The sequence below is a fragment of the Jaculus jaculus genome, chromosome 9, assembly GCF_020740685.1.
Source record: "Jaculus jaculus isolate mJacJac1 chromosome 9, mJacJac1.mat.Y.cur, whole genome shotgun sequence".
Classification (NCBI taxonomy): domain Eukaryota; kingdom Metazoa; phylum Chordata; class Mammalia; order Rodentia; family Dipodidae; genus Jaculus; species Jaculus jaculus.
The window spans coordinates 93818372-93832213 of NC_059110.1; the positions used below are offsets into that span (position 1 = coordinate 93818372).

Sequence of the window (13842 nt, forward strand, 5' to 3'; positions counted from 1 at the left end):
CTGACTCTGTCCTCAACAAAATTGACTTGTGCAGGAGGAAGGTGGAATTACTAGAGACAGGCCTGGACCATCAAGACTGGTTTCATTCCCTCCCATGCTCTCCCCAGGACAAGGTTGGGGCTTTATAGGGAAAAACAGTTCTGTCTATCCATCATCTATGGACACGCCATTTCATTTTGGAAGAACTTTCTCATTTGCATGCCCACTCCTGTCTGAGTTGAAATTTCCAGTTTCTAGACCCAATGAGTTTGGGCTGTGCTCTGCATGAGGTTAAGAACACAGGGAAGAATGTGTGTGACAGAGCCCTAGCCAGTTGAGTAATGTTTACTCTGTTGGTAGCTGGGACGCTCACTAGAGCTGGCATAAGTCCACCAGCCAGAGGAACATTCCTGCATTATCAGGGGTGAGAGAGGCTGGCTTTGAAATATCTAGGGTGAAGGCATCCTACCTGATCCTGGGTGCAGCTCATAGACCCCAGCGAAGGGGACCCTCAGACTTCAGTGCCAACGACCATATGGAGAACGTACTGAGCCCACATTACCTATAAGTCTCCACTCCTATCTCTGTTCTTCTACAAGAAAAGTTCTGGGCATGTTTTCCTGGCTGGCATCGCTTTTCTGTTCACCCAACATTTTGTCTCCTAGAAAAAAAAAAAAAACTATGCGTCTCTAATGTCATTTTTTTAAATCATGAGTCCGGCATTTGAAGAGAGAGATTTATGCCTATTTTACAGAGGGACAAAAAGAGAAGATCAAGGTGTAAAAGTTGCCTGATCCAGAATCATCAGGAAGTCACTATAGACAGAGGCAGAAGAAGAGGGAGAAAGGGAGGAGGAGGGAGGAAAGAAGAGTGAGGAAGGAAGGAAGGAAGGAAGGGAGGGAGGGAGGGAGGGAGGGAGGGAGGGAGGGAGGGAGGGAGGGAGGGAAAGGGAAGGAAGGAAGAAAGGAAATAAGGAAGGAAGGGAAGGAGGGAGGAAAAGAAAGGGAAGGGAGAGGAAGGAAAAAAGAAAATAGGAAAGGAAGGAAGAAAGGAAAGAGAGAAAAAGAAGAAAGCATCTGAGGAGAAAGTGTCGAAAGGCCTGTACTCTGTAACTGCATCTGTAACTGGAGCCACTGCTGTTTTCAAAACTTTTAGACTCAAAATAAATAAAAATTTTAAAAAAAGAAAGTAGATTATAGATCTCAATAAAATTGTATTAGTTCTTTCAATTAAAAAAAAAAAAAACTTTTAGAGAGTTGGATTAGCCACCCCGGACTGTATGGGCTGTAGTTGGAAACCCCTGAAACAGATCTTTGAAAGGTCACCATAGTCAATGGCACCCTGAGCAGCTCCTCCCTGGGGCCCTCCTGTAAAGCAGTTGCATCTCTTGGAACATACATGCACAGCTGATTCTGTAACACAGAGCGTGGGCATTTCAATCCACACTGCTAAACTACACAGGAAAACTCACAGGCTGGTGGAGAAAATAAGGCTAAAGACAGAACACTCCAAAACTCCCATCAGTAACATGCTTTTCAAAGATAAGTAGACCATAAAAACATTAACAGTTTCACACCTGTTAAATGATTTGAAAGTATATAAATGCTGTCCAACAATAAATATGGCACTGGAGCATGGAAAAAGTCCTGAAGTTTGCCCAAGGAAGGAAGCACCGGAAGGACTGTAGGTCATTCTTGTGAACTGGTGGATACAGGGATGTCTGAAATCAGAAGGAACATTGTGACTCCTGATGGGCATAGATGTGGTTTATAGCACACGGAGGTGGCTGGCAGATGTTCAAGGGGTGTGTGAGCATACACAGAAGAATCATTATATTCCTGGGTGGCCTCATTCGGCTGTGTGCACCTTTCTGGATTCACCTGGTGACGCTCAACTGTGAAATCCATGTGACTCTCAAACTGCTCTCTAGCAACAGAATTGGAGCGGATTCTTACTTTTCATTACAGAACTATCATATCTCCTTCTTTCGCTTGTTCCTGGATCTGGGGCACGGGTACTCAAGGCAGCTAAGGTCCTATTCCTTTATTCAGAAGCCAGGTTCCCTGCTAGGCTGAGGATGCAACATGAGTAAGAGTCAGCCATCTCTTCACTTGAGAGGCAAGTAAACACAGCAGAGTACAGGGTGACCGACTCTTGCTATGAGTATCTAGAGGCTGGAAAATACAAAGGATGGAATCACCAATTAGCAGAGTGAATTAAACGTGTTTTCCCAGGGCTAGAGACATGGCCTACCTGAGAAGCCTAAGGTCCCAGGTTTGATTCCCCAGCACCCATGTAAGTCAGTTGCACAAGGTGGCGCATATCTCTGTAGTTCATTTGCAATGGCTAAAGGCCCTGCTGTGTTCTCTCTCTCTCTCTCTCTCTCTCATAACTAACATTTAAAAAAAGAATGCCATCCCAGACAAGATGATACTTAGTCCTTCCAAGGGATGTGGCATGGAGAAGACGAGAAGAACTTTCTAGGTTGAGGGAATAGCATATGCAAGGCACAGAGGCAATGGTAGGGCTGTTTCTTCAGGGTAGCCACACGTGACATCATAGTGAGGGATGATGTCAATAAGACAGACCGAGTCTCAGGTGTTGAGACTTCTCCATAAAGTAGGGAGGGAGCAGAGGTGATTTCATTTTAGAAAGAAGTCCGTGGGTGCAGTAGGATGAAGAGCACCCTAGACCTGGGTGCTGGCATAGGAAGGCCAGGCCAGGGTCACTGGCCTCTTGGGACCATACATTTCCTCCATGCTGTTGACATGACCGGTCTTATTGGATAGACACAGCTGATACTTATCCGTTTCATAGCCATTGGAAGTTCAGAAGTAACCCAATGCCTATGGCGTTGCTGCTGGAGCGGAGGATAGCGGGTGAGCCTCCAGGACTTCAGAAAGGTCTCTAGGATCCACCAAGGATGCCTTGGGCTGCTCGACCCACTTTCTGTGGTCATTAGGTCCACAGTGATGGGGAATATGATCAATCAATCTCTTGAGCCAGAAAATGAGTGGACGGTGTGTGGCCGCCATCTGCCATGGTCACTTCTCCAACAGGTCCTCGACAGCAATTAACCTGGCATCTAAGGCAGGTCACGGCTAACCCAGAGCCTTTGTCCTCTTCCAGAGCTTACAACAGTGAAAGAAGAAAAGCTGCCAATAAAAATTCATTGTTTAAAAATTTTACTTTTATTTATTTATTTAAGAGAGGGAAAGAGGCAGAGAGAGAGAGAGAGAGAGACAGAGAATGGGTGTGCCAGGGCTTCCAACCACTGCAAATGAACTCCAGATGCATGAGCCACCTTGTGCAACTGGCTTACATAGGTACTAGGGAATCAAACCGAGATCCTTGGGCTTTGCAGGCAAGCACCTTAACCACTAAGCCATTTCTCCAGCCTTAAAAAATTTTTTATTTTGATTTATTTGAGGGAGAAAGACAGAAAGAGGCAGATGGAGTGTCACTATGTGCACAGCCAGGGCCTCCTGCCACTGTAAACGAACTCCAGACGCATGCACCACTTGTACACAGGGCTTTAAATATTTTAAAAATATATTTATTTAGTTAACAGAGAGATAGAGGCAAATAGAGAGAGAGAGAGAGAGAGAGAGAGGGAATGGGTTGCAGGGCCTCTAGCCACTGCAAACAAACTCCAGATGCATGTGCCACTTTGTGCATCTGACTTACATGGATACTGGGGAATTGAACCTGGATCTTTAGGCTTTGCAGGCAAGCACCGTAACCATTAAACCAGCCCTGCATCCAGCTTTATGAGGGTACTAGGGACTCGATCCAGGGCCACCAGGCTTCACAAGAAAGCACCTCCAACTGCTGAGCCATCTTTTCAGTCCCCACATACGTCTTAATGAAGGCTTCTTAGCAGAGTGCCTGGGTGATTGATACATTCTTAGTGCAGTTTCATGACCTGAGCCTTCCTAAAAGAGGTCTTTTCAATGAAAACAATCTGAAACTAGTAAGGAAATGAAATGGGAGTGATGGTTCTGTGTCAAGCATGGCTTAGGTATTTTCACATCCATTAATTCATGCCTTCTTTCCAATGACCTAATGAGTGGGTTAACAGCAAGGAAACTGAAGCTCAGGAAAGGTTAATAATCTCGCCCAAGGTCACAGAGCCTGGTGGAGTCAGGATTTGAACCCAAGCCACCTAGCTCCAGACCCTACACACTGCACTCCACTTTCATGGTCATTTCAAGTACGTTCCTGAATTTGTGAAATATAGAAGGCCTTGGATTTTTTTTTTTCTCTAACAAGATCACCAATTTCTGATATGTGACCCACTGACATCTAGGAATGAAAGTTCCCCTGTCAGATGACTGGCTGGTTACAGCAGCCCTTGCAGGATTGAGCAACTGTCAAGTCCCTGGCCAGAGGAGCATCAGTGGGCAAGTACAGTACAGGTGGACCCTGAGCTGATGAGCACCCTTCTGTCCACACTGCAGTGATGACAGCCCCCTGCCTACAAAGGGGTGTGCTCCAGCTCGTAAAGAGGAAGAAGAGCTCACCCAGTAAATATATGTCCAAGCCGTGACCCAAACAGGAATCTCCTAGGTCCCAGCCAAGGTTCTATCTGCCAGCCAGAGGTTTGAAAGGGCAAGTTCAGAGAGCTGTCTGTCTTTAGCAGAGCAGCTCAAACATAACAATGGGCTTTCTAGAAAAATGAAAGTGTGCTAACCCGCAGCAGCCTTGGGCTACGCTGTGGACTTCCAAAGATCAACTCCACTGTGCCCCCTGGTGAAGAAAGGCTTTTGCTTCCTGAGGATATCCTTAGTTTTTTGGTTTTTTGTTTGTTTGTTTGTTTGTTTGTTTTGTTTTTTGAGATAGGGTCTCACTCTAGCTGACCTGGATTTCACTCTGTAGTCTCAGGGTGGTCTCGAACTCATGGTGATCCTCCTTACCTCTGCCTCCCGAATTCTGGGATTAGGGGCATGTGTCACCACACCCGGCTTAGTTAATTATTTTTAAATAAGTAATTGTGTGGCCTGTGGTGGGGAGAAGCCTCCGTGTGACCCATATTTGATCATCAGAGGGCTAGCCCTTTTCCTTCAGCCAAATTAAATAGGCTAAACCCAGAGACTATTTGATTTGAGACCAAATCGATGAGGGGGACAGGCTGGGAGGTGAGGTACACCTGACGCCCAGCGTTATCACCACTCTCATGGGAGCAGGGCATCTTGGGGAGGTAAACAGCTTGTCGGGGAGTCAGAAAATGCAGGTGAAACACAAGGCAATGTCCAGATGTTCCAAAAGTAAAGAACAGCAGGGTGGCGGCCAGATCTCCTGCCAAGCTGCTTCCTGGGGAGTGCATCAGGGGTCCTGACAGAGCAGGAGCCTCAAGAATCTGGCTCCCAAATCTAATGACACATACCATTACCAGCTCCCTCCCCACAGCATCACCACCCTCAGTTGCCATATGTGTGATGTTGTATTAGGAGCTGTGCAAGGAAGCGCATGTGCCAAGAGGGAAAGTAATTTTCTCATGACCACACATCCATTAGGAGCAAAGATGGGGTTTCAACCTAAGTGTATCTACCTAGTTTTAGTCCCTACAGTCTTCCCACTTCCCCTTTTTGCTAGAAAATTCTTCCTGTTTGTGGACTGGAAACCTGCCTCGCTCTTTTTCATTGGTCTAATTCTTGCCTTTGGAGAGCCTTCTGCCCTCAGGAAGTTCAACTCTCTTCTTCTGCTGGGAACCTGGTGGACAATGTGAGTGGAGAAAAGGGACCTGACGAGCCAAAGGGATGGAGCAGAGGGTGGTAAATGGAAACCCAGAAGGGCTGCAATAGGTGCAGCGGGATGCCAGGACTAGGAAGCGCTGTTGATTTGAAGAGGTGGAAGCCTTCTCTCCTTTGAACTTCATGGCTCCTGTCTTTCCTCAAAAATGTGTCGAGAAAATGGGGCTGCAGGCTGGAGAGAGAGACAGCTCAGCAGTTAGAGGCACTTGTTTGCAAAATTATATATATATATGAATATATAATTATTTTATTTATCTATTCATTTTTGGTTTTTAAAGGTAGGGTCTTTCTCTAACCCAGGCTGACCTGGAATTCACTATGTCTCAGAGTGTCCTCATGGCGATCTTCCTACCTCTGCCTCCTTAGTACTGAAATTAAAGGTGTGCACCACCACACCCAGATATATATATAAAATATAAATATATGGGACGGGGTGGAGGAGGTGGTTCAGTGGTTAGAAGTGCTGGCTGCACAGGCCCTATGACTGGAGTACAGATCTCCAGGACACACATAAAGCTGGTATCTATTACCCTATGCACCTACAGCAACAGGAGGCAGAGTCAGGAAAATCCGAAGCCCATAGGCCAGCTACTCAGGCATTCACAGCAGCAAACAAGTGAGACCCTCTCTCAAACAAAGTGGAAGAAAGGAACAAGACCCTGAATTTGTCATTTGACCTGTGCTCACACTCCATGGGACATGCGCCCATACATACACATTATACACGAAGTACACGCCCTCCCTCCCTCTCTCTCTCTCTTTCACACAGACACACACACAGAATAATGTCCGGTACCAATAACCACCAAATTCCAGTGTCAAATCACCGCCATGAACTGCTCTTGAATCATAGGATGGGGAAACCCCCCCTAGAAAAGAACCACAAAAGCCTGGGGATGACTCGGGCAGTAAAGTGTTTGCCTTACAAGCATGAGAACCTGAATTTGATCCCCAGAACCCAGGTTAAAAAAAAAGAAGAAGAAAACAGGGCTGGAGAGATGACTTAGCACTTAATAAGCTTGCCTGTGGAGCCTGAGGACCTAGGTTAGATTCCCCAGGACCCACGTAAGCCAGATGCACAAGGTGGCACATGTGTTTGGAGTTAGTTTGCAGTGGCTAGAGATCCTGGAACATCCATTCTCTCTCTCTCTCTTTCTTTCACTTGCTTTCTCTCTCTCTCAAATAAATAAATAAAAACATTTTTAAAAACAAAGTCAAGTGTGGTGGTGCACACTTGTAATCCCAGTGCTGGGGAGACTGAGACAGGCAGATCTCCAAGGAGCATGGGCCAGCTAGTCTAGCCTAATTAGACAGATTCCAGACCAGTGAGAGACTCTGTCTCAAAAAAAAAATAATGATAAGACAATGTCTAAAAAACAACAATCAAAATTGTCCTATGGCCTCTACCCATGCACATAGTGCGTGCATGGCCACCCATGTGCACACACCCACACACAAGCCTGTAGAACCTGCATCAAACCATGTCATGGGCAGACAGCCTGCTCTGAAGATTAGAGCTCTGCTTTAGCACCTGGTTGCTCCCTAGTCCTCTTGGGCTCTGGGTTGTATCAGCCTTAGACGAAGTCATTAAGCGGATCTTGGAAAATTTCTCCTGAATCTCTTCTTGGAAGGCTTCAGCTTGTGGAATGGGAGTCTGTTGACCACGGGCTCCAGAGGGGACTTGGTAATCTCCCCTGGATGCTTGGGCTGAGGTGGGTAAGCAGACAGGGCAGGGGAAAACAGCAATAGAACTGATACACAGGGTTGTCTCAGTCTGGAAAGCTGGGCAAAAGAGCACAACCAAAGAACTGGCCGGCTTCTCCAGATGATCCTAGGCCTGGAACATCTAGCCGCTCTCTCCTGCAGGACGGAAAACCCCATGCCCCACCCACAAACCTTTCTTTCCAATCCAAATCACTGCCCAGGGTGAGACTTTGCAGGTGAGATGTGTCCAATCTTGGCTATGTCATGGGTGTCTCAAGCAGGGTTATTTTTCTGCCCGCTGGCCCCAGTTTCTTTGCTCCTCCATGTCCTCCAGTAGTCTCTGACCAGCGCGTTCATTCCCTTTCCCTGAGAGCAGCCCTCCTCTTAGATTCCTAAGCAAGGGGCAGGGTCAGAGCAGTGAGGCTGTGAACATGTGTGGTTCTCCCCTCCCTTGCAGACCAAACTGCAAGTGCTTCAGAAAGCATTCACATTCTGCCTGTCTGTCTGCCTGCCTCACCTCCGGGCAGACACCCTTCTCCTGCACCCTGGCAATCAGCCAAATGGGACCTCAGATTCCATCAGAGGAATGTAAGCTGTAGAGCCAGGGGCTACTACCTGATGCCCCATCCCTTCCCACTCACTCTGTGTCCCTGGCCTCTAGGGCTTGGCCAAAAAGTGGTACCCAGAGATGATGCCTAAGCCATGGCTTTCTAAAGGGTTACTGGACAAGGGTCAATTCTGTGTCAAGTGGTCGACCTATGTGCTTCTTAGCTGCACATAGCCAAGAGATGCCAGGCAAGCATTTCTAAGAAGGCTTTGGAAGAATAAAAGAAATAAGGCAACCAGAAAGAAAAGGCCAGTCTCAGCCTGTAATAGCATCCTAAAAGAACTAGGAAGTCATACCAAACAGAATCCATCATCCATCCAACAGTTGGCTGAGGGACTACCAAGTGCCAAAACACTGAGGATACAAAGAAGAATTACATATGAAAGCATTATACATTTATTTAGCATAACATTGCAACATGACATTGTCATCTACACAGTTCAAACCCAAGGACCACACAACTTTCAATTTTTTTTGTATTTTATTTTTATTTATTTATTTAAGAGAGAGAGAGAAAGGGTGAGAGAGAATGGGACTGCCAGGGCCTTTGGCCGCTGCAAATGAACTCCAGATGCATGTGCCTCCTTGTGCATCTGTCTTATGTGAGTCCTGAGGAATTGAACCTGAGTCCTTTGGTTTTGCAGACAAGCATCTTAACCACTAAGGTACCTTTCCAGCCCCCCTACCACCTCCTTCTTTTGGTTTTTTGAGGTAAGGTCTCTTTCTAACCCAGGCTGACCTGGAATTCACTGTGTAGTCTCAGGCTGGCCTCAGAGCAACCCTCCTACCTTGACCTCTCAAGTGCTGGGATTAAATCCTGGGCCACCATGCCCAGCCAATTTTCAGATTTTTTGCGGGGAGCACATGCATAGCTATGCCAGGATGCACATGGCCAGTGGACCACAGGTTGGATACCCCGGGATCAAAATGTTTCCCCCTCAACAAGCTTACATTCCACAATTAGAGGCCAGGCTACCCTTGATCTCAGAGAAAGACAGCGATGCTTCTTGTGTGTGGACGGGGGAAGGGAACTTTTTTTTTTTCTTGTCATTCACCCTTGAAAACAAGGAGCTCTGAGTCAGTGTTCAGGGACCCTGGTGACACGAACGTTTTCTGGTGTTTTTCAGGTGTGCGCTACAGTCAGCAGGGAAACAATGAGGTCACTTCCTCTTCAACAATCAGTCACCATGGCAACAGCGCCATGGTGACCAGCCAGTCGGTTTTACAGCAAGTCTCCCCGGCCAGCCTGGACCCGAGCCACAGTCTCCTCTCACCTGATGGTAAAATGGTGAGTACACCTGGGCCATTGTAGCTCTTGACGCTGATAAGATAAGAGGCAAAACAAACACAACTTCTCACAAGGCCTGCCCGGAACAATGAAGCATTGTAGGCCCACCAGGGAAAATGGGGAGCTGGAACGGAAAGGTAGGCTGCTGACCCAGCCTTCGGCGGGTGGAAGAGGTGTTCAGTTTGAACCCAGCCAATAAATCTGACAGAGCTCTGCTCTCATTTTATTGATTGAATGCCTCCATAAAGACGCAAGCCGGGTGGGACGCTGTTTGTTTTGGGGCTGCCAATGACATTTGTGTTGATAAAATGTTCATTCATCCCTCCCCTCCAAGGCCTCCAAAACCAGTTGGTATTAAAAAAAAAAAAAAAAAACACCCAGAAAGCAGTCCACTTTGAAACAAGCCTCCCCCTTTAGCAGCCCCTTGGCACCGATGAGGATGGTATCAGCCGGTGGCTGCGGGCGGGGGGGGGGGGGGGGGGGGCAGGGGGGGGGACAAGCTTCCTGAACAGAGGAAAGGACGTGGAAATGGAACAAAATGGCAGGCAGGGTGGGGAGGTACCTGGAGTGACACATGCCGACTTTGAAAGTACAATGACCAACACCCAAATCCCAGCTTCTGTCCTTGATGGTGGATAGCCTTGGTACAGTTTCCTCAATGACCTTGGGTCTCTTTTCCTCATATAAAATGCGGGCCACAGTAATACTGTGACAGTGTGTGTGAAATACTCAGCTATGTTTGCCACGGTAAATATTTCATGAATCGTGGTGCTGTTACTACCACTCATCAATTATTAATATCAGTGTCATTCTCAGAGTTTTCTCTTCCCATAAACCACAGCTCACACCCAGATGGAGGGTTAGCCCACCGGCTAAGGAATGGCTCACTTGAATCGTCAAGGTTCTGATGCCTTAACAACACAAGGGCAAGGAGAAGGCTTGTGAGACAACAGAAGTATTTCGACACCAGTGAGGAAGGAAATGGAAAACTTTATGCTCTAGGTCATGCTCCGTTTCTGGGGAGGGAGCGGCTGCGGGCTCCTGACTTCCACGCCGAAGGTGGGGCTGCACACATTCCCGAAAGGTGTCTGACCCCAAGACCAGTGGGGGCCAGAGTAGGGGGAGGGCCGCGGGGAGCAGATGCCATTTTAGGACCTTGACATATGAGCTGTGTAGGCAACACAGGAACAGTGAGTCACAGGTGATCCAGTCCCCAACTCCCTAAAGGGAAAACAAAGTGTTGTTGCTGTGAGGAGCGCTGGCCTCAGACCCGGGATGGTCTCCCTGGTGGGGGTCTTTGCAAATAGAAATGAGAGGGCACCCTGGTGAAGGCATTTTGCAACCCTTTGTGTGCCCCCTCTGCCATTCCTTAAGTGAGATCCTTCTTGTCTAAGACCAGTTTGTGTCAGCTACCTTGTAAGAGGCAGACACAAGTCATTATGATTTAAGTCACACATTGAAAAAGAGAATAAATACAAAGAAAAAGAAAAGAGTCACACATTGAAACCCAAACACATTTGAGTTAAGCATAACCCTGACTTCCCTAGAAAAGAAGGCCTTCTCAGTGGAGTAAAAATGCCCCGCCTAAGAAGAAGGTGTGAAGTGGGACTTGGGGGATATTTGATCAAAATGCAATTCATAATGAAAATGTTAAAAAAAAAAAACACTCCGAGCTCTTCATTTGGGCATGCAGCTTGGTGATAGAGAGCTTGTCTAGCATGCACAAGGCTGCTACCACTACAAAAATGAGATAAAATTAAGTTCCGAGTCTCAGCTCTCACTGTTAAGCATCCTTGCTGGTTCCCTTTGAGGTCTACTATTCCTTCCAAGAGGCAAGCTGCCCAGGCTGCTTGCTCCCCGTGGAACCTGCGGACATGCTCTTCCTTTGCAGTGCCCTAGAGGGGCAATATATTATGGGATTGATGATTGACCAGGACAGCACATCTCAACGTTAGCAAACATCTGGAAGCCTGTTTGCAGAGAGTAGCTTTTCACTTGTCTCCAACACCTTGCCTCATGTGTTAAGTCATTATCACTGGATGCCCAAATTCAAGAGTCTGCTGTCTGTTAATATATAACAAGTGCATCACAGATCTTGCCCCCCCTCCCCCGCCGCCACCCAGACACCCTAAGTCAAGTGTGGTGTATGGCTCAAAAAGAACAGGAATGTCCCCAAGTCTTGGCTCTGTTATTTACCAGCAGTAGGGTGAAAGAATGGCTTAGCCTCAGTTTTTTTCACCTGTAAAATGGAAAGCAATGAAGCCTGTGCCATAATATTATTGTGAGAATTGCTTCTAGTACAGTTTGGCGGGGGAGGGGGGAGGGGGGAGCCAGCCCTGTCCTGCAAATGATAGTCTCTGTATGCTAACTTTCAGTAGCACATGCCTTTGTAAATTTTTAGCACATCATTACCTGGGAGCTCTGTGTTACACTGTTGGCCCACCCCACACCTCCATGTCAAAAGTGGTATGTTCAGTGTTAGGTTGCAATCTGTGTATGCTAATTAAGACAAATACTCATACAGAATACTTTTCCAGTAGCGTCAGGCCTTGGAGGCTGACTGTTTTCAACCCTGATGCTAACACTTGGGTACATTTCTTTGAAAATTATTTATTTGAGAGAGACAGAGAGAATATGGGCATGCCAAGTCCTCCTGCCACTGTAGACAAACTCCAGATGCATGCACCACCTTGTGTAACTGGCTTACATGGGTACTGGGGAATTGAACCTGGATCCTTAGGCTTCCCAGGCAAGCACCTTAACCACTAAGCCATCTCTCCAGCCCCAACTTCTCTAAATTTCAGGTTTCTCCTCTGCAAGATAGGAATGATAGTACCAACCTCATAGATTATGGGCATATGAATGGGCATAGCAAAAAAGCATTATATAATCCAAGCTCTTCAAATTATAGTATAAGGGACTATGGTATCTTTAGAAACTTTGGTTTCTTTTTGTTTGTGTCAAGGCAGGGTCTCACTCTAACCCAGGCTGCCCTGGGACTCACTCTGTAGCCTTAGGCTGTCCATGAACTCACAGCAATCCCCCAAGCACGCTACCACACCTGGCTAACTCTCTGGTTTCTATACATCCTGGAGGCGAATGGAAAATAGTGCTTACGTCTTAGAATGGGCAGTCACCTGAGCAAGGCTGCCAACACAGTAAGTGGCTAGAATTGAAACAGTGATGCTTGAGTTGAATTCAGGCTTCCTCACGTACTAGACAGGTGACCTTACACCTAAGCTCATCTGTGCATCTCCGAGGGTCAGTTTCTTAGTGGGTAATAAAGGGACAAGAATGTCTGCCCTGTTTGTGTCATTGTCACTGTGGACTGAGGACATTCATGAAAGCAATTTACACATACTACTGCTGTATACATTTCAGTCATTTTTATCACTGGCGGCCACATTTCTGTTGCACCATCAAAACCAAATGTTGAAATACCGTCTTACTGGCCTGAGCTTTGTTGGCTTTCTCCAAAAGACCATATTACCCAAGGGATTTGGTCCTGGGGCAGGTCATAGATTTTTTTTTTATGACTCTGACATTTTGAAAAACAAGTCCAGCAAACAGGCTGGTTCTCTCTTGTTTGATGTGGTCAGAATTCCTTCTTGGCCATGTGACTTCCAACTCATTTCTTGATGCCCATTTTAAAAACACAAACAAACCTTTTGGTCTTTCTCTTTCTTCCTTCTTTCTTCCCCCTCCTTCCCTCCTCCTTCCTCTCTCTCTCTCTGTCTTTCTTTCTTTCTTTCTTTTCATTCTTCAAGTTAACCTTGAAAACAATGGTGCTAAACAGAAGGACAGAGAGGAAATAGCATTTACTAGGCACTAGTGTGAGACCTACAATGTGGGAAGTAGAGACATGGAAGTAGGAGCCAACAGTGGACCCTAAGTCTACATCACCTCTCAGGGCTCCTGATGTTCTCAACATGGTTTGGGTTTGTTTAGAGTGAGCCAAGAGAGGCCTTATATTTTAAAATTGTGAATAGTGAGCTATTTTATTATGAAAAAAGTGTGGCTAGGCATGGTGGAACGCATATTTAATCCCAGCACTTGGGAGGCAGAGGTAGGAGGATCGCCATGAGTTCAAGGCCAGCCTGAGACTACATAGTGAATTCCAGGTCAGCCTAGGCTAGAGTGAGACCCTACCTCAACCGCCCCCACAAAATTGTATATATATAAAACTGGCAGCTCCATTATAATTATAGTAAATGGAAAAGCATTAGAAATAATTTGACTGGGGGAGGGGATATGATGGAGAATGGAATTTCAAAGGGGAAAATGGGAGGAGGGAGGGTATTACCATGGGATATTTTTTATAATCATGGAAAGTGTTAATAAAATTTGAAGAAAAAAATAGTTTGATTGGGCTGGAGAGATGGCTGAAAGGTTAAAGACACTTGTTTACAAAGCCTGACAGTCCAGGTTTAATTCCCTAGTACTCCCATAAAGCCAGTTATACAAACTGGCACACCCACCTGGAGTTCTTTGGCAGTGGCAAGAGGCCCTGG

General features: G+C 46.5%; 1 protein-coding gene across 5 annotated transcripts in view; it reads left to right on the forward strand.

Annotated features, from left to right (window-relative positions):
• Hnf1b (HNF1 homeobox B) overlaps positions 1 to 13842 on the forward strand; it is a 61773-nt gene that overhangs the window by 28029 nt on the left and 19902 nt on the right. For all 5 annotated transcript variants that reach the window (XM_004664549.3, XM_004664547.3, XM_004664548.2 and 2 more), the window contains exon 5: positions 9171 to 9331. In XM_004664549.3, coding sequence (XP_004664606.1) covers positions 9171 to 9331 — 161 coding nt within the window. The remainder of the gene's footprint in view (positions 1 to 9170; positions 9332 to 13842) is intronic.